Source organism: Lactuca virosa, chromosome 5, assembly GCF_052849685.1.
Source record: "Lactuca virosa cultivar CGN04683 chromosome 5, Lactuca_virosa_CGN04683_v6, whole genome shotgun sequence".
In the NCBI taxonomy this organism is placed as follows: domain Eukaryota; kingdom Viridiplantae; phylum Streptophyta; class Magnoliopsida; order Asterales; family Asteraceae; genus Lactuca; species Lactuca virosa.
Window position 1 is genome coordinate 137,110,062 of NC_136430.1, and position 22,508 is coordinate 137,132,569.

At 35.2% G+C, this 22,508-nt stretch overlaps 1 protein-coding gene across 1 annotated transcript; it reads left to right on the forward strand.

Annotated features, from left to right (window-relative positions):
* The first annotated feature begins 7,585 nt into the window (after positions 1–7,585).
* LOC145113212 (uncharacterized) lies at positions 7,586–11,861 on the forward strand. The gene is made up of 3 exons (XM_079049327.1): positions 7,586–8,565; positions 9,916–10,848; positions 11,281–11,861. Exons 1-3 carry the CDS (start codon positions 7,645–7,647, stop codon positions 11,776–11,778), a joined length of 2,352 nt encoding a protein of 783 aa, XP_078905453.1. The 5' UTR covers positions 7,586–7,644; the 3' UTR covers positions 11,779–11,861.
* The last annotated feature ends 10,647 nt before the right edge of the window (positions 11,862–22,508 follow it).

Genomic DNA, 22,508 nt, shown 5'->3' on the forward strand with positions numbered 1-22,508 from the left:
AGTTTTAGGCTCAATTTTGGAGATAAACGAATTAAACATGCAAATTTTCATTTTTGAAAATAATTCAGTTTGATTCGCTTTTTGTTGAGCTCTTGTGAGAACTTATGAAGATATTGCTCCGATTACTTGAGACTTAGGATGATCTTTGGTTCATTTGGTCAATGGAGGGTAGTTCGGATCATAGGTTGGATGCAATTCTGCATTCACGTCTTCGAATTCCGATTAAGCGTCGAAGTCATTATTTTCATTCTCATTCTCCCCCTGGAAGTTTGCATACGACTCTACGTTCAGAATCAGATTCTCCCCCTGGATTGGAATATCAGTGTTGACTTCTGGATTTGAAATCTCCCCAAGAACAGGAGCATTTGTAGCTTACGGCTGAGGTGGAGTTTCAGAAGCCTTTGGAATGAGTGGCTCTTTTCCAAGATCTTTGGCAACACCATCAATAATTTTCTTCAGTTCATCCTCCTTATTATCTGTTGCATTTGATTCTGAATAAATTGCTTTTTCGGGCTCATCAAACAAATTCATGAATTCCTCATAAAGATTTGAAAGAGGAATAGTCATCAGATTTATCGAAGGAAAAATCTCCTCAGATGGACAATCAGCTTTCTGATACGTCTTTAGATAATTATCTTCAAAGGTGACATAATAGGTTTCTTTAATCTTTTCGACTTTTTGTTCAGAACCCTATATGCCTTCGAAGTAAGAGAATACCCCAAAAAGATTCATTCGTCTGCTTTCACATCGAATTTGTTCTGTTGCTCTTTGGAATTGAATATGAAACACCTGGAACCAAAGACATCAAAGAACTTAACGTTAGGTTTTCGTTTATTCAGAATCTCATAAGGTGTGATTAAGAATTTTTTATTGATTAGAGAGCGATTCTGAGTGAAACAAGTAGTCCCGATAGCATCAGCCCAAAAGTAAAGTGGAAGATTCCCAAAAGATAACATTGTCCTTGCAGCTTCGCAAAGAGAGCGGGTCGTCTTTCAACAACACCGTTTTGCTGTGGAGTGTAAGGAGCATAGAAGTTGTGAGCAACCCCTCTTTTAGTTAAGAATTCTTCAAATACTTGGTTTTTAAATTCAGAATCATTATCATTGCGTACTTTCCGAACGGGCATTCGCAATTGAAGCTCGATCTGCTTGATGAAATTCTTTAGCTTCGAAGTAGCATCTGATTTCTGTCTAAGAAAATAAACCTAAGTAAATCTTGAAAAATCATTAACTATAACTAGAATATACTTATTACCACCAATGCTCTCCATGGCAGATGGGCCACAAAGATCAATTTTCAACAGTTCTAGTGACTCAATTACTTTGGTATTAATAGTAGTCGAGTGACATTTACGACTTTGCTTTCCTAGCTCAGAAGCAGCACATAGATTTTCCTTCTCAAACTTCAGAAGAGGTCAGCTACGTACAAGATTGCCAAGTACGAGTTTGTTTATATCCTTGAAATTTAAATGGGAGAGCCTTCGGTGCCATAGCCAACTATCATCCGAAGATGCTTTCGTAAGAAGGCAAATGGTTGGCTTCCCTTTGATCGGTTTCAAATTCAAAGGATACATTTCGCCTTTTCTTTGAGATTTCAGTAGCACTGCTTTTGTTTTCTTCTCAATAATCTCTAATCTCTCATCATCGAATGATACTTTCAGCACGATACCCACAACCAATTGTGAAACTCTTATTAGTTTATGTTGCAAGCTTTCCACATAAGCTACCTTCCGAATGGAGAATTAGACATTCGTAATCATGCCATATCCTTTAATTCCTCATATGGCATTGTTTTCAAACTTTACTCTGCCACCATCTTTTAGCGATCAGAATTCTCACAACTCTTCTCTTCTTCCAGTCATGTGACGTGAACAGCCACTGTCGATGTACCATTTAGAGTCGTACTGTTCGTCACGCATTACCTACAAAATTTAGAGAGATTTAGGAACCCAAGCCTTCTTGGGTCCTTGTGAGGATTTCTTAAGAACAGGAAAAATATTATTCTTATCAAACCTAAAAAGATCTTTTTAGCAAAACATTATTCTCTCCTTTAAAGATTTAAAAACCTTCATTTTATTTTCACCAAGATTAATTTCAACAAAAGGAGCTTTTCTTTGTTTAGATTATTTGCATTGCTTAGCCACCTTTTCCGCAAACTCCTTTTCCTCTCTTTTTAAAATTGCTTTGTATTCCTTGAGACTTATCTCAGGTTCCAAAACAATTTACCTTTTCCCTTAACATCTTTTGATTCGATGTTAACATAGTTTGAAAAATGTGTTTTGGGCAGGACAGTTGGATTTAGGTTTTCCAATAGGTTTTAAAACATGAGGTTTGGAAACCTTTGATTTTGAAATAGGATATTATGAAAAAGGATTTTGATTGTGGTTTCGGAATAGAAGAAGAATTTGTATTTTGAACTGAAGATCTTTCTGGATTAACAGAATTTTGATTGGAATTCTTGTTTTTCCAAAAACGCTTTATTTCTTGTAAGTTTTTCCTATATCTTGCATTCATCTGCCTTTTCTTAGCAACAATTTCTTCAGCAGACAAATGAACAGTAGACCTAGGTTTCTATTTTCGAATTGGCTTATAGGTCTGTTCAGAAGACGTTTCACTTGGGACATTTTTAGTGCCACTCAGACCAGCTTTATCGTAACAAGGGTTAACACAATTCAATGGTTCTGCAACATATCTCACTTTCGTTTTCCATGAGGTCATTTCGGAAAGACATTTGGTTTCATCTGCATTATGAATAGGACCTGACCAAAAGAATTCGTCGCACCCTTCTCCATTATCATTATCTACTATGGACGTTAGTTCTAAAGTGTCATTTTTGTTCAGTTCGGTTTTTACGAAAACTTGATTCGGAACAGTTTTTACATTCGGAAAAAGTGTGGATTTTGCTTTTAAAACTTCTGAACCTTTATTTTCAACAACACGAATATATTCAATTGAATTTTCAGAAATAAACTTTTTCTTTGGTTCAGCCTCATTTTGTACAAACGCTGAACAATCTATTTCATCCTCTACAGAAATTTTACTCATGTCGCTTTCATCAAATTCAGAAACGTTTTCAGTATCAAAAGTATTTTTTGAACTTAATTTGATGCACAACGAGTAAATTTTTTGCATAGTATTAGATTTAATTTGTTCTTTATCTTTATCATCCAACATTTGTCTTAACATATTCTTATGTTCTTTGGACTGAATCTATGCTTCTATTTTGTCAAGCCCAACTTTGTACGAATCGGAAACATCATCAGACGAAATAATAGATTCACACTTATAGCATTCTGCATCTATTTCGTCCTCTTTAAATTCAAGAAAGGGTAAAATCATTTTGTGTATATTTTTACCTATTTCACAATCAAGATGCAGTTGAGTAATATTGAAATATAAACGATTCACAATTAAACAGAAAATATTCCTTTGTTTTAAAAGTGCTAAATTTTCTCTCTTAAGATAAATGACATCATCCTTTGACCAATTAAGCTCTAATTCCAACTTCTCTATCCACATCCTTCTCTCTTCACTTTTATTTGTTACCCTGCTGATTTGATCACTAAGGTTAGAATTACTTAGACGTGTTCTCTTTAAACTATCGCTAAAATTTGAGAATGTGTAATTTAAATAATCTAATTCAGATTCGTAACGTGTAATAGGAATATTAAGAGATTGGAGTATAAACTGTAACTTATTGATGACCTTCTCGCATTCTTTCACCTGTTCAGAAACAAGCTTCGCAGCAAAGCAATTTTCAGAGGCTTGGCCGCCATCAGTCGCATAGCTCCTCTGATTCGAAATTTATTTCTAAAGCATTAGACATCTACCTTCGTACTCCTGCACTTCAAACTTTGCAACAAGACACCCACCGTGTGCGGGTTTCCGAACCTCCTCATCTTCTGAATCAGTGGACCATACTTCAACACGTCCATCTTCGTCACTACCATCCTGCACAATCAAAGCAGGCTTCACGTTTGCAGCACTTTTTTTCATAAGCTCCTCTATATTTTGAAGATAGTAAGCTTCGTCCTTCTCTATTTCCTTCTTTTCACTCATCCTTCTCAACATACACTCTTTGGCAAAATGATTCTTGCCATGGAAGTAGTTGCAGTCATAGCCTGAATCCCTTAACAGCTTCTCTTCTTCCTTTTGAGAGTTCTTGAAGCTCTCCTCTCTTGACTTTTCCGCACTGAAATTTCCCTGCCTGTTCTTATTCTTGAATCGACCAAAATTCTTTTTGATGAACATTTTAGGATTTGATACCATCAGAGCATATTCCTCTTTGGTAATTTCACTGTTTGAAAATTCGGATTCGGAATCTTCTTCAGCTACCTTTTTTCCTTTTGCAACCAAGGCCAAAGATTCCATGCTAGAGACAAGATTTACATCCTTCGTCACTTCATCTTCGTGGGATCTTAGGATTCCCACAAGATTTGTCATAGAGTAGCTCCTGAACTGTTTATAAGCTTTCACTGTAGACACAACCGCTTTCCATTCAGACCTTAACCCATTCATGAACGTAACTTTTTGCTCTATCTTTTCACGCATGAGATTGTGTTTAAGCAACCTACTTAATAGATGATTAAACTGATTGAATTTCTGATACAGTTTTTCATCAGGCTTTTGAACGAAAGTTTCAAATTCAGAAAGAAGCAACGTTTGCATGGAGTGTTCCAAATCTGCATCACTTGAATAAAGCTCTTTTAACTTGTCCCATATTTCCTTCGTCGTCTCACATGCACTCACCACACGAAAGGTGTCCGGAGGAAGAGCAAACCATATTATTCTCATCGCCTTGATGTTACTCAACATCTTATCTTTTTCATCTTGAGGAATATCTTTATTTTCAACAAGAATTGTGTTGTAGTCGCCGTGAGTCTTGACAACCTTCCTGGTAGCCATGTGAGCGAATGTCTGTTGTGTCATGGCTTCCCATATTACGGTGCCATGTTCTTCAAGGACGATAACATAGTCTTCAAAGTGCAGGGCCCAGACTTCATAATCCTGTGGGAAGAGGATTAGGATCCTAGTAGTTGATATGATGCTACTAGAGAGATTGAAAGAGAGAGTATGGGGATCTTCGTGATTCATCTTCTCAAGAGTTCACATAAGCGAATATAGAATCAGATGTGTAATAACGTGAATCGAGATCGAGGGAAAAACAAGAGATCTAGATCCGGAGCTTGCAACTGATTGATGCAGTTGAGACACCAACAACATATCCAAGAGACACGATAAACCCTAGTTTAAAATCTCGACAGAAGATTAGTGTATAAGTTACACAATCTCCTGCCCTGATACCAATTGTTGAAACAATAAATACTTTGATCGATAGATTCTATAAACGATGTGAACAAAATAACACGAAAAATGAAGATCAAATTATGCCGAATGCTTAGATTAATAGCTTTAGAAGAGTTCAACGTGAACTTTTCTGTAAAAGCTAAGTAAGGCAAAATACAATCAATAACCCTAGAACGATACATGCATGCACATTAAATAGTCTAACCCTAGATAAACACAAATACAGATGGACAGACCCAACCCGTTATAAATGAGACTATATACGTACAAAAAATTTGGCATAACACATTAGGTAGCCCAACACAAGTATGTTTTGATCTTTTATTAGGGGTATGTTTTATGAAACTAGTTGTTTTTTTGTTGAATTTATTAATTGTTTTAGTGAAAATATTAATTGTTTTTGGTGAAATTAGTAATTTTCTTATGAGAAATCAGTTCTTGAGTTGTTATTATATTGATTACTTGTTTAAATATTGACATGTTAGGGTAAAATTGAGTTCTTTAAGAGACCAAGCTCCAATGAATCAAGTGTTGAAGGATCGTCCAAAAGACAATGCTCCAATTCTAATAAATCATTCCCTTTGGTTTCTAATGCTCCATATCCACAAAGACCACAATCACAAAGTCTACAACCTACAACTACTTCAATTAGAAGTATTGATTTGAAGTTGAAATTTTTAAACGGTTGTGAGTATGCAAATTATAGAATTCGGGGACCGATTTAGTGAAATAACCACCAATTACTAGAATACATGGGGGCTTTGATTCTTTGTGATTCATTTGCTAAATTTGACAAAACAAAATTGTTGAAGTTGAGTGAGTTGTACAAGAATGATTTTAATGATTCCGAGAGGATATAACTTGATGATGAACTTGAGATATATTATCACTCTTTACATAAAGATGGCTGGTTCACTAGAATACATGAGGGCTTTGAGTCCTCGTGATTCATTTCCGAGCTTTCTCATTTGATGGTGGAAACATGAAAACATCTTTCTTATCCTATGATTTATAGGTTGTTAAAGTAGGTTTGGTTTTACCTATTGTGATCGCAACAATGAAAAAATGTTTTTTCATGATGAAACTTTTGAATACAGACTTGCGTAGCAAAATGAGTTATGACTTTTTGAACGATGTCTTGATTTGTAAATGAGTTATGACTTTTTGAACGATGTCTTGATTTGTAATGTTAAAAAGAAGCTCTTATAAATGTTAAGATCGAAGATGTAATGAATCGTTTTCAAAAAATATTTACATGTAGATGTGAAATTTAAAAATTTTATGTTCGACAACTACTAGTTTGTTATTTTTAATGCACTCGTACTTTTTTTTTTGTAATACTGTTGCTGTAAATTCCTACGTCCGTCCCTGTCATGTGGAGTTGTTGCCCCTTAGGAAGGTGATACTCTTGGTCATTGCTTTAAGAATAACTTTGTTGTAATTATTGGTGTCGACAAACCTGTTGTCTAAATTTTTTGAGGATATCACCCTTGGTCTACATACTTTAATTGTTGGTAAGATTGAAGCTGTCTACAATCTTCATAGCCATTAATAGATGCAACAACTCCTCCTAGTTTATTAAAGCCCAAAATGCCATGATTACAATCTTCGTAGCCATTAATAGATGCAACAACTCCTGTCCTGTCTAGTTTATTAAAGCCCAAAATGCCATGGTTGGAGATCCGGAGGAACAGAAAATATTGTCTAGATCATTAAGCCTTATCTGGATGTATGGTTTGCGGTTTTATTATTTTTTTCCTTTTTCTTTTTATACATTTTCCAACTTGTTTTTATTTTTTAATAAAATTTCTATTGCCGTTAGAAAAACCAAAGTGATAATTATACCGTTGATCTGAACCATGACTCTTCCGCCGGTGTTGGTCATTGAACCAACCTACCAACCCCTTGAACTATGACAATTTTAATGGCATTTTAGTGAATACGAAGCCGGAGATGAGACATTTTATAAATGCATCACAGTTTGAAAATCTTAAAGCACATGGGAATAATTAATAAAGGTTGGCAACGCACGTGCTACTTCTGTTATACTCATTTTGCAACTACGCAATTCACCATTATTAAATAAATCATCAGTTATGTAAGGAGAGAGAGGTCGACTAAGATCTTAAGTTTTATATATTACTAAGAAGTGCATGCAAGCTGGCAATTCATTATTTTAATTAGACTAAACATCGATTTGGTAAGGAGAGAGTTGACTAAGACCTTAAGTTTTATATATTCTCATGCAACAGTAGACGCAATATCTTCTCAAACACATCTACTTTTATTCTTTGAAAGTTTTACTCTTGTTTCCTATTTTTGATCGATCATTAAAAAGATGCCGATTCTAAAAGGGTTTGAACACCTTAGAATGCAACTAGATGCTATAAAAAAAGCAACTAACGAATTTGCAAAAGATAATCACATTGGCGGAGGAGGATTTGGACCGGTGTTCAAGGGAGAACTCATTTCGGAGGAGACGACAAAGACAGTGGCTGTAAAATGTTTAAATCGCAAGTTTGGCCAAGGAGATCCTGAGTTTTTGAAGGAGATCATTATGCTTTCAGCTTATAAGCATGAAAATATTATCTCCCTCTTAGGCTACTGTGAAGAGAAAGAAGAGAAGATCCTAGTCTACGAATATGCATCTAAGAAAAGTCTCGACAAACATCTTGCTAGCCAGGAGTTAACGTGGGTCAAACGCCTTAAAATATGCATCGGGGCAGCTCGTGGAGTGGCATATATTCATAATCCTGCTGGGGGCCATCAAAGACTACTGCATCGCGATATTAAGAGTTCCAATATTTTAATAGATGAAAATTGGAATGCCAAGATTGCAGATTTTGGTTTAGCCAAAATTGCTCCAGCCAACCAGCAAAACTCATTTATTATCACCAATAATAATAATGTTGTAGGGACTGTAGGGTATACTGATCCTCAATATATGGAGAGGGGAATACTAACAAAGGAATCCGACATTTACTCGTTTGGTGTTGTTTTGTTTGAGGTTTTGTGCGGGAGGGTGTGTATTATTAACATTAACGATACATCTACTCCATTTTTGACTCATATAGTAAGATATCATCATAGACGAAAGAAGCTAAATGAACTTGTTTGTCGTAACATAAAGAATGAAATACATCCCAGTTCTTACAAGATCTTTTCAGAAATTGCCTATCAATGTTTGCACGGAGAGTACGATTTACGTCCATCTATAGAGCAGATCGTGCGAGAACTTGAAACAAGCCTTGAATATCAAGTAAGTTGACTTTTCTGTTTCATTTAATTATATTTGTTTTAGCAATCCTCTTATTTAGAAGGTGTTTGGATAAGAAAAAAGAGAATGTTTATAGCTTATTGTTAAATTTAAATGTTTGGATAGGAAACATTAAAAATCAGCTTATCGTGGAATAAACTAAATAAACTAATTTTAAAAAGCATCCACCATTGCTTATAGTTTATAGGTTATTTCTAATCCAAACATTTTTGCAAAAATTACTTCTTACACCGTTATAAACTAATAAGTTATAAGAAAACATACTTTTAAACACCATTTAGGTCTTTTGGTGAGACTTGAACCCATTACCTCTCATTTGAAAGAGTTACTCTTTACCGGCTACCGCTAGGCCAAAGGCCTTTTGGTGAAAAAGAGATTTATTATAAAACGAAGCTAATTAAGGTTCTTTTAATTTTTCTATTATGAAAATAAATAAAACATGCATTATATATAGTTACTCCATGTATTACCTTCATCCATTTTTTGTAACTATGTTTAGCAGTGAGTATTTGAGGAGTTAATTAAGCTTATATGGAATCTTATAAACTAATCATAGAGTTGCGAAAAATTAAAGTTACTGATATTAGTTTTTCTGTTAAATCATAACTAAACTGTTATTTAAAAGGAAAAAAGTCAACAATATATATCATTCTCGTTCATATCATATTTTGTAAACAAATTTAACAAATACTAAAAACAATTTATCAACTTATTATATTTGGTATAAGAAAACATACTTTTAAACGACGACTAATAATTTAATAAAATCAACTTAATTTACAAAAAATTAAGAACTTGTTTTAGATAAGGATTAAGGAATCGATCATTGTCGACCCAAAATGATAGTGGGGTAATAACCAAGGGAGCAACAAAGATGTGTACGAGTCATCCAAATAATTCTCTGTCTTATATGTTTTGAGACATTTCATGTAACAAGTAACATCATAACATTATACATTTTGTATCGGTTTGTGCGTTTTTATAAAAAGTTACTTTATTTTATTTATTTATTTATTTTCTTTGTATTTTAAGTATTTTCTTTATTTTTCAGATGCTAAAAAAATAATATTTTAAATATTAGAAAAACAAACAATAATGGCAACATCAATGGATAAAGACAATAGTGAAAACTTTTATAAGGGGCATCATATGTTGTCCTTATTGCCCTAAAATCTTGGAGGGAGAACCCGTAAAGATGTTGTAAACATTATCCTTTATGCTAAATAGAGCATTAATATTTCCCGACTAAAGAATACATCAATAACTTAAATGACTACGTCTCCAGTTATTATTGCGAGGAAATATTAATTAACTTCCTTTTCCAAATTGTAGTCGGTCGCAGACACAAATTCGTCCTTAGTGAAAGAGTTTGGACATCTCAGAATTGGACTTGATATCATAAAGCATGCCACAAACAACTTTGGTGATGACCACTTCATTGCTGAAGGTAGATCTGCAGGGAAGGTATACAGAGGAGAATTCAAACACTCTAAGGGACAAGTCATGTGTGCTGTAAAGCGCTTGGATTGTACCATGGCCGATACGGATCTTTTGTTTTGGAGAGAGATCATGTTGCTGACAAGTTATAAACATCAAAATATTGTCTCTCTTAGAGGATTTTGTGACGAGAGTAAGGAAAAGATCATTGTGTACGACTATGCAGTTCATCAGCGCCTTGATGTTCTTCTACTTGACCCCAAATTCACTTGGATTCAACGTCTCAAGGCGTGTCTTGGGGCTGCATGTGGGTTGGAGTACCTTCATGATCATAAGGGTACCCATCAAACTGTCCTGCATGGTCATATTAGAAGTGCCAACATCTTGTTGGACCGAAATTTGAATGCATATATTACAGATTTTGGCCTATCCAGATACGGGAAAGACAACGAAGATCACAGGCTCCTTTTCTTCGATGAGGAAGCCCCTCTTGGCTATTTTGATCCCATATATAAAGATACTGTCATATTGACAAAGGAAACGGATATCTACTCATTTGGTGTGGTACTATTCGAAGCATTGTGTTCAAGGGCTTGTGTTGATAATAGTTATAAGGATGAGCGTCGATCCCTACCTATATTAGTAAAGAAGAACTATCAAGAGCAGAAACTAGATAGTGTTGTGGATGATAATTTAAGGCAACAGATTGGCGAAAATTGTTTTGATACATTCGTAGAACTTGCATACCAATGTTTGGAAAGTAATAAGTCACGACGCCCCACAACAAATTTGGTCGTGAGCACGCTTAAAACTGCACTTGCATATCAAGTAAGTTGTTTTTTTTTTTTTTTTTTCCTTCTATTCAGTTATTTTTCTGTAATCATATTAACCTGTTTTTTACTATTATATTTTGAAGAAATAATTGGAACACAATTATAGATTGATATACCTACGTATATAAGATAAGAAATAGAAAAAATATATTGATAATCTCCTACCGTACACACTTGACTGGTTTATGGTAGAAAATTCTGAATTTAGAGTAAAATTTTAAATATGTCATTATGGTATTGTAAATATGAAAAAAATAAATAAATAAAATATTACACATAAAGTTTCTGATTGGAAAATTATGCATGGTTTTTGTACTACGAGCTCGATCCATACAAAATAACAATTCTTTGCTTCTGGAATAAATCCCAAAAATTAATCTTAAGTTTATTACAAAACATCGTCATCTTTTACCCACTTTTTGAGCAGGAGGTCTTTGAAGCAAAAGCAAATCGCCTATTGGATTTTGAAGAAATCTGTCCTCCCGGGGGAAGCCATTTGGTAATTTTGTACACAACAAGCGTCAAAGGCATCCGAAAGACGTCAAAAGATTGCTCCAGGGTTCACTCTTTACTCAAAAGTTTAAAGGTTTTATACCAAGAAAGGGATATAGCGATGTACTCGGATTTCAGAGATGAATTGCAGAAATTGGGAAAATTAACGGCACTACCTCGGCTGTTTATAAAGGGTAGGTACATCGGCGGAGCAGATGATATTTTTCTGTTGCATGAGCAAGGAAAATTCCAGCCACTCGTTCGTGATATACTAAACATATCGGAAGGGCCATGCAAAAGGTGTGCTGGAGTTCGGTCTGTGGTGTGCCGTAAGTGTAATGGTAGCAATATTCTGAAATCTGTTGAATGGGGCAGAACGAGGTGTACGGAATGTAACAAGAATGGTCTGATCAAATGCCCAATTTGCTTCTAAAAATATTTATTTTTAATTTGGTCCGTGCCATGTGTGTTGTTGCCACTTGCCAGTATCAGGTGATGATAAATCTGGTTTGAGTATTTATATGTGTACATGTTATTATCCCATATTATTGATGGATTACGGTCTCATCTTCCTCTATGCATTGAAGTAAAATCTCTCTTAAGCTCATACGGTGTGCCTTGTACCGCATACCGCGGTATAGTGCAGTATCCGATAAACACCGCACCGACCCCCAAATTAAAAGTGCGGTATGCATATCTTGTGGTACAACTTTACCGTGCGGGGAACAAAAACTCTCCTTTATATGTAGCATTTCATGCATAAAAATGTGTACTGTGGTAGGTGTGGTAATGTATGGTATGACACCTACTAGTTTTGTGGGATATGGTAAAAAATGACATGACACATAAAAAATATGGTGAATGTGGTATGACACCCACACCCTAAAACCACTTTTGGAGATAAAATCCAAGACTTCACACACACACACACACACACACACACACACACACACACACACACACACACACATATATATATATATATATATATATATATATATATATATATATATATATATATATATATATATATATATATATATATATATATATATATATAATACCTTATAAAGCATATTTGGTCAAACGCTGAATTTTAAGTCGTCCAAACCATAATGTAATATATACAAACATTTTATGCAGTGAAATCTTATCCGGTCAAAGTGAAAAAGTGAAGGCTAAGGGGCGGGTCGTCTCTTAAATATATCATCACCGAACAAACTCTTCAAAAACATGAATCAGTCAAAATTGAATCGATATTTCGTTCACATTATTTAGCCGATTGAATCGGTTATCAGAGATACACTCTATATGGCATCTCCTCTCTCAACATGGTATTACCTACAGCCACTCACCATCGCCATCTCTATCTCTCTCTCTCTCTCTATATATATATATATATATATATATATATATATATATATATATATATATATATATATATATATATAAGCCCTAAAATTCATCACCACGTTCCCATTCTAATCTTCTGTAAAAAATTCACCATAAACCCTAGATGACGTCACATTCTCCGCTACCAGATACCCCTATTGTTGATGTTGCCATGAGGATAGACCACTCACATAGAGTGAAGACCCAAAATTCATATCTCATCATCTCCTCCATCAGCCACGTTCTTCAACAATAATCACCCTCTACCGCCTTTCTCAACTTCTTCACCATCCACTGTCATCATTATACTGAGTGATTCTCTCTAAAAAAATCCTACAAACCCTAGCCATCACGGACTTCAAAACCATCAACCACCTTCAGATCACTCATCAACACCGATGGAGCACCATTGCACCAGCGCAACACCATTGCACAAGTCGTCCCTCTCTCTAAAATCGAACGGCCAACATTAAATTCCTTCACCCTCCTCCTTTCTGATTTGCAGTCGAAAAAAGAACATCTGATTTCAGGTATCACGAAAAAACATTTCTTATTTTACTTTTTTTCTAATCGAATCGGTGATGGGTTAGATCATATTTCCATCTACGTGTTCAATTTTTTCTTGTGGTTTTGTCAATGCAAGGTAAGACCTTTATGAATCTTCTATTTTTTGTAGAGGGTTGAGATAAAAAAAACATTACACAAATACACAAAGATAACAAGCAACCACTAATGTTGAGGTACTGTTGCTATCAAATATTTCATTTGTAACCTTGTTTCCTTTTCTTAACTGTCATTATTGCATTTGGGTCTATTTCTAAGTTTCTCCTGATAGAAGTATAAATGTAAGAAAAGTGTATGATTATCATATAATGTTGAGGTATTGTTGCCTTTTCATTCCTATTTAACCTTAAAATATATGAAATGATGAATTATTGATGTTTTATTTTCTTTAAATTTCTAAAAGAAAGAAAAACGGACATTGAAAAGGCAAAGCATATATGGGCTAATATATGTTTATGATTTTCTTGCTGAAAATGTTGTTTTTGTGATGGGTGATAGAGAACAAGGATGAGGGAGATGATGCATGTGTAATAGAGGTAAATACATTTGTTTCTTGAATACTATCATATTGATATTGTTTGATTTTATTATTGTGGTAAAGGTAACAAAGAATGTTTCGTTTGACATGAATAACCACGAGTTTAAGAGCATGTTCTCAGGTTCAACAATTAAGATGCAAGGGGGTCAAAGTGGCAACAAAACATTAATGTATGCTAATGGCATTTATGTCCCCACTTTGGTTATTGGAGAAAGAAAGGGGTGGTATCAAGGTTAATATGATAAATCTATAAATATTACTACTTTAATAAAGAGTAAAGGAACTTGGGTTTTAATTTGTTTTTTCTTCTATTCGTATTACAGGAAGATGAGGGTGAATATGGAAAATAGAAATTTCTTTTACTTTCTCTATCAGTATAGGGAATTAACTGTTTTATACTCTTATTGGTTTCCACATATGTAGGCAGGATATTGCAAGATGGTGGAAGATCAAAGTGCCCAAAGAGGTGTATCTGGTTATATTTCTCAAATGGGACAATGACATTTAAGTTAAAAAAAAAAGCTCGATTTGTTCCTTTAATGTTGTAATATTTACTTTCATAAAAGAATCATTTTGAAGTATATAAATGCTATTTTTTTTTAAATTAGTCTGAAATCACATAGGCTACTTCTCAGTGACATTCAAGCATTATTTTTCGTGTAGGTCAAAAATATGGGTGTTGGGAAAGCTCTAGACTGCATTTTTGTTGCTCTGGCTCTCTTTATTGCTGCTACATGTAGCTTGGTGAGCTTTTATGCATGAATTATTCTTTTTTGCTACTGATCCATGGTTATTCCTTCATGTTTGTTCATATATTTGTGAATTTCTCTACAAATAATGCTTTCATGTATTTTAAAACAGATGCATGGTGATAACCCCCTCCCCCCTTTTATTTATAAATGTTCTATTTTTGCTACCAAAAAATTATTTGGCTTCATGTTATTTAAGATATCTATGCCCCTTTATATTTTTATCAACACATCATAATCCTATGTAGGTGATGATTTAGAAGTTGTAATTCATGAGGACACTATATGCAGTCCCAAGCATAACATGAGAGGTAACTGTTTCAACCCTAAAGTTTGAAGGGATATTTATTTTGAAAGGGCAAAATAAATTGTTTTTAAAAACAATCTAATTTTTGATTATTTTTTTTGTTGTGGGGGCAGGTGCCCCCACTGCCCCTATTGTAAGTCCGCCCATGTTTATATGCATGCCCAAGCATAACATGAGAGATAGTAATGATATTATGTTTTCATAATTGATTTTAATCTTTGTAGATCAAGCAGTCAAATTCGTTACTTTGAAACTTTGAAAGAATGTGCATTACATGAAAGAAAAATCAAAAGGACGGGAATTTTTTGTGTTTTTCAGAGGAAACATGAGGGTCATTTTGTCGTTTATGCGTGGTCTTAAGTTTTCAATTTTTAAACTTAAAATTGTTCCATTAAAATGATTTATTTTTTACTAACTTATGTTGACTTTTTTGTTTTGTTTCCAATGGGAACATCTTTTTATATGGCATTCTACAAATCTAAATTGTTATTTCTAGAAAGCACATTCAAGCCCTTTAGTTGATTTTAATGTTATATATGATGTTGATTTCAAATTTTTGGACAAAACTACCCCTTCTTCAAGTTTAATGTCTTCTGAGTCTATTAGGACGGAGTTTAATATGGTATTTTGGCCTAAATTGGATGATTTTACCCTTATTGTTGATGTTACTGTTTCTGATGGGGTTATTTGAAATATGGAAACTGCCGTTTTTTCTCTTTGATACTATTGTATAATGTATTCACTATTGATTGAAAATGCAAACAAAATAATTAGTACAAAGGATTAAGATCTTATGATGAAAGATTTCTGGTGGTGTTTGGGGATATGTGTATTGAATCTGACCAGTCAAAAATGTCATTAATGGGAAGTTGTTTAAGATAAAACAAAGTCTAGGTGGTTAATTGAAAGTTCATTTCACTTTGGGTGATATTTATGGAGGTGTTATCAAACATTGCTGATGTCAAAAGGTTAAAATGGAGTTCTCAATAGTTAATGGACATATCACCTATTTAGGTTGTGATCATTTTAATTCATGTTGCTCTCAAATGATTGTGGAGTTGCTTTTCTTCGTCAATCATAGGTTCTGATGTCTTTCTTTGTTTTAGTCTTTTTAGAGTTGTTTATTTAGTTTAGTATGCTTAGTTTTTGTAATTTTCTTTTGTTTATTGGACTCTTTGTATCAGTGTAGCTCCCTGCTAATTTTTGTTATAAAATTAATGTTAAAAATACATAAAATCATTTAGTTGATTTTTTTTATTAAAAAAATTGTATAATAATGTTGCAACTAACTTAATAAAGATGTAATTTTAAAATTCATTTATTTTGAAATGAATTTTTTTAAAAAGCTTTCTGAAAGATGTAAATAAACTTAAAATCATAATGGATATAAACTAAAAAATGATTAAACTATTTAAGATTCAAATCAAAATGGACGATTAAATAAAATGCATTATTTATTAGGAAGTTGGATTTCATTAAAAATAAATATGCAAGCGAGCTTAAAAGTGGCTTAAAAGTAGTATATTATATGGGCTAAAGATAAAATTTTTATTTGTGTTTGTCTCATACTTAAAAGTTAAAAGTTACTTAATGGTTGTTGTTTCACATATATTATGGCGAAAAGAAAGCTTTGAAAACCATTAATTTTGATATTAGTCTTGATAATGAAATATATTATTCGAAAAAAAAATAAAGTGAGAAGGTAGCTTTCAGAACTAATTAAGGTAAAAAAAATTTCATTTTTCGTTTAATCACAATTTTCTTAAGTTAATAATTATTGTTATAACTCTTGTGTTAAAAGACCTTTTGTAACATCACAAAATTTAAGACCAAAAATTTCATTTTAATTAAGTTATTATATAAAACCAACAGTATAAAAACATTCATATTAATGTCTCATGTCAAAACCAAAGTGTCAATAATCAAAACATATTATCATAAAACCATATCAGAGTGTAATCCCAAAGATCTCATGTGCGGAAAACATAGTGTGATGCGCTGCGATCAAGCCGGCTCCTTTCCTTTGAAAACGAAGTACCTGAAACCAAAACTGAAAACCGTAAGCACGAAGCTTAGTGAGTTCCCTCATCATACCACACACCATACAAACACATGACATACATACTGCCAGACATATCTGGGTGCCCGACCTACCCCTTCGGTCCTCTCGACCGGTGACCTTGTCTAGCATATCTGGGTGATGGCCTACCCCTTCGGTCCTCTCGACCGGTGACCGGGAGGTGGCCTCCCCTTCGGTATCTTTCAACCGGTAACCGGCGACTATTTCACCCCTACCACTACCATATAAAACCCTAGCATATAAACACAAATCACATACTGCCTAGCATATCTGGGTGCTGGCCTACCCCTTCGGTCCTGTCGACCGGTAACCGGGGACTATTTCACCCCTACTACTACCACATAATATCATATCACATATATCATAATCTGGCTAGCATGGTTGGGTACTAAACTACCCCTTCGGTCCTATCGACCGGTAACCGGGGACTATTTCACCCCCTACTACCACTATCACATAACATCATATCATGCTAGAACATAAAACATATCAGATAGCAGCAAACCTAGATGAATATCACAAAGTCAATCATCTAACATACAACTCCTACTGGTGGGCCGGCATTGTGGCCGTAGACCCACCGCTACTGGAAGGTAACTCACCTCACACTGCTGAAGTCCCGTAGACACAATCCCAGCTGCTGGATGACAACTTCCCGAACTGTCAATATCAAAACATCACCCAATTAATAATTGGGTTCCACTACATAACCATAAGAATATTCTTTGGATAATTACTACATTACCCCAAGCTTGGCTTATTCAAGCCTAAGGCCCAATCCATAGGCCCAAAGTCAATTAGGAATCAAAACCCAACACATGGCCCAATTTTCCAAATTGGGCCCAGGCCTATACATGGTCTTATTCTAAGGCCCAACATCATATAATCATTAAGGCCCAAACTATGGCCCATCTATGGCCCAATTTTCCAAATTAGGCCCAACCCCTTGAAGGTTTTTAAGCATTCTAACACTCCTAAGGTGTACATGCAACCATAGAAACCTTGGATCTATGTTTTACTATGATACATGCAAATTTGATTTCCAAGGTTTATATCCTATCTAGCATACATGGGGAACTTTTCAACATAAAAGTAAGCAAGAAAAAATACCTTGTAGTAGTTTGGATTCCTTGAAAAACTTGTGAGCCTAGTACCTCAAGTGTGATGCCTCAAATGTCTCACACAACACCAAATGCACTTGGAATAACTTAGAGAGATATGAAGAACACTTAGAAATCGGCTAGCCCTCACTTGTATATCTTAGTCGCCGATTTTGGTGAAGAACATGAAGATTATATAGTGTGTTACAATTAGGGTTACACCATGTAAACCCAATTTTCATGACTTTTCATTTCCATGACCCATGGGTTCAATAAACACCATGGAGCATCCATAGAGCATCCCATGGGTTTTAGCCCAACTTGATAATCCATGGAGCATTAGCCCACTATATAAGTATGGATGATTTACACAATCAACCCATATATTTAATTAGTCTCCTTTTGATCACTTAATTAATTCCAAATTAATTCGTGATCAATACTAATTAAATAATATTATTAATATATTAGAACTTATAATATATTAATAAACCTTAAGTGTTATTTCTCTCATTTTAGTCTATCCAAATGCATGATGCCATGCAACCCAAATAGACCATGCCAAACCGGGTCAAGTACATACCATAAATAGTATGGACTTAGACACATTATCCAACAGTCTCCCACTTGGATGAGTCTAATAACTATAACTGCAAGTATGACTTCACGAACCGATTAGCAATCGTAGCTCTTTCAAGGTCTCTCAGAACTGAGATGAAGATGATACGCCATTTAAGATAAGTGATCATATAATCCTCTGTTCTAGATATCAGCCAGACAAATACATGGAACAATGTCTTACTTATTGTCCAGCAGTTTGTTTCCGGATTTCCGATTTGTTTGACACAGAACTTAATCGAACACATCAATTTAGTTCTGACCGGGCCCGGTACATGGGTCAACACAAAATCATCGAGGGCCCAGATATCGCTTCTAATCCAAGAAGGAACAGATAAACTTCGACTCATATGCTTGTTCTACTACTTGTTGAATCATACACAAAGGCACGTTTTATAACATCGAGTTACCAATACGTTTTATAACATCGAGTTACCAATGCTTGTTCTACTACTTCGACGTCATATCTCTAGGTTTGAGACTTATATGATATTACCGTCTCGCGATCACTCGAGATAGATTCGATGAAGTGATACCAGCGAGCGTGGGTTGAATCCAATACTCAGAACTTATGAGCACTCATGAGTGTTGTAGCAACACTTTGCTATGTCCAGTACCTTGGACATCTACAAGCCAACCCATGACAGTCTTGATTCATATCTACTTCCAACATATGACCGACTGTGGAGAATTTGAATAATATGAAATACAACAACATAATTATTCTGGAAGTCATAACACTTTACTCATAAATAAACACAACTTTTATTCATCATCAAATGCCAATTACACTTTACACATTTCAAAGCTATCTAACTATTAAAACTAATATCATCCTTTAGCCTTATGCGCCTCGCATGCTGGAGATGCTTAACCCTGCTCAGTCCCTTCGTGAGGGGATCTGCCGGGTTCTCATCCGATGATACCCTCTTTGCCACGATGAGTCCTTCTTATATTCGATGTCTGATGAAATGGTATTTTCTGTCAATGTGTCTGGATCTCCCGTGATCCCTTGGTTCCTTGGCTAAGGCAACTGCACTTTCACTATCACAGAAAATCTCCATAGGCTCCTTTATAGCTGGTACAACCCCAAGGTCTCCAATGAAGTTCTTTAGCTATATAGCCTCCTTTGCTGCCTCGCTTGCCGCTATATACTCTGATTCGCAAGTTGAATCAGCCACTGTCTCCTGTCTGGAACTTTTCCAAGAAATTGCTCCTGCGTTTAAGGTAAAGACCCAGCCTGACTGAGAGCGGAAATTATCCCTATCAGTCTGAAAGCTCGCATCACTATACCCCAATACTCTCAAGTCATCACTCCCACCGAGGGTAAGAACCCAGTCCTTAGTCCTCCGCAGGTACTTGAGAATGTTCTTTACCGCAGTCCAGTGAGCCTTGCCAGGGTTCCCCTGATATCTGTTGACCATGCATAATGCAAAGGCCACATCAGGATGAGTACAAGTCATAACATACATGATCGAGCCTACAGCGGAAGCATAAGGTACTCGACTCATCTCAACTATCTCAGCCTCTGTACTCGGGCTCTGAGTCTTACTCAGTCTGGCGTTACTCTGGATTGGTAACTCTCCTTTCTTGGAATTCTACATGTTGAACCTATTCAGCACCTTATCCAAGTAGGTACTTTGACTAAGTCCAATTAGTCTTTTACTCCTGTCTCTCAGAATCCTTATCCCTAGGATATAGGCAGCTTCTCCAAGGTCTTTCATAACGAAACACTTCCCAAGCCAGGACTTAACTTCCTGCAGAGTTAGGATGTCATTTCCTATGAGTAGTATGTCATCCACATACAATACCAAAAAGCTAACTATACTCCCACTAGCCTTGACATATACACAGGACTCATCTTCACTCCTCGAAAAGCCAAACTCTTTGACTTTCTCATCGAAACAAAGATTCCATCTGCGAGGTGCTTGTTTCAATCCATAGATGGATTTATCAAGCTTACACACTCTATTAGGGTACTCTGCACTGACAAAACCCTCTGGCTGACTCATGTAAACATCCTTAGCCAACTTTCCATTAAGGAAAGCGGTTTTGACATCCATTTGCCATATTTCATAGTCATGAATGCAATGGCTAGCATAACCCTAATAGACTTAATCTTCGCTACTGGTGAAAAGGTCTCATCATAATTAACTCTCGGAGTTTGAGAAAAACCATTTGCAACCAGTCGCGCCTTATAAGCGTGTACATTACCATCCATGTCGGTCTTCTTCTTGAAGTGATGGGTTGTGAGCATTTCTAACACTCTTAAGTGTACATGCAACCCTAGAAAACCTTGGATCTATGTTTGTCTATAATACATGCAAAATACTTTTTCCAAGGTTCATAATCCTATCTACCATACATGGGGAACTTTAAACTTAAAGTGGATAGAATTACATACCTTGTAGTTGATTTGATTCCTTGAAAACCTTGAGAGCCTAGCACCCCAAGTGTGATGCCTCAAATGTTTTGCACAACACCAAATGCTCTTGGAATGACTTTGAGAATGTATAACACTTGTAAAAATCGGCTTGCCCTCTCTTATTCTTAGTGTACCCGATTTTGGTGAGTATCAAGTTCCTTATATAGTGTGTCACATCTAGGGTTAGACCATGTAAACCCTAATGTGACATGACTCTTCATTTCCATGACCCATGAGTTTGTAACTCCCATGGAGCCTCCATGGAGCATCCATTGGGTTTAACCCAACTTGATAATCCATGTAGCCTTTTAGCTCACTATACAAGTTATGGATGATTTACATAATCAACCCATATATTTAATTAGTCTCCTTTTTGATCACTTAATTAATTCTAGATTAATTCTTGATCAATACTAATTAAATAATATTATTAATATATTAGAACTTATAATATATTAATAAACCACAAGTGTTATTTCTCTCATTTAGTCTATCCAAATGCATGATGCCATGCAACCCAAATGGACCATGTCGGGTCGGGTCAAGTACATACCAGAAATAGTTATGGACATAGACACCTTATCCAACAGTCTCCCACTTGGATAAGTCTAATAACTATAACTGCAAGTATGACTTCAGGAACCGATCAGCAATCGTAGCTCTTTTCAAGGTCTCTCGGAACTGAGAAGATGATGATACGCCATTTTAGATAAGTGATCACATAATCCTCTGTTCTAGATATCAGTTGGACAAATACATGGAACACTGTCTTACTTTTGTCCTGCAGTTTGTTTCCCGATTTCCGATTTGTTTGACATAGAACTTAATTGAACACATCAACTTAGTTCTGACCAGGCCCGGTACATAGGTCAAAACAAAATCATTGAGGGGCCCATATATCGCTTCTAATCCAATAAGGAACAGATAAACTTCGACTCATATGCTTGTTCTACTACTTGTTAAATCACACACAAACACACGTTTTATAACATCGAGTTACCAATGCGTTTTCGCACGATCAATGCATAACCAACTCATAGACAACAAGTCATATCTCTAGGTTTGAAGACTTATATGATATTACCGTCTCGCGATCACTCGAGATAAATTCCATGAAGTGATACCAGCGAGCGTGGGTTGAATCCAATACTCAAAACTTATGAGTACTTATGAGTCTTGAGGCCATGTCCAACATCTTAGACCTCTACAACCAACTCATGACAGTCTTAATTCATATCTACTTCCAACATATGACTGACTGTGGATAATTTGAATAATATGTAAAAACACAACATAAATATTCTGGAAGTCAAAACATGCAAAAGAAATAATAGTAAACGATTGACAAAAGATAGCAACACTTTACTCATAAATAAACACAACTTTTATT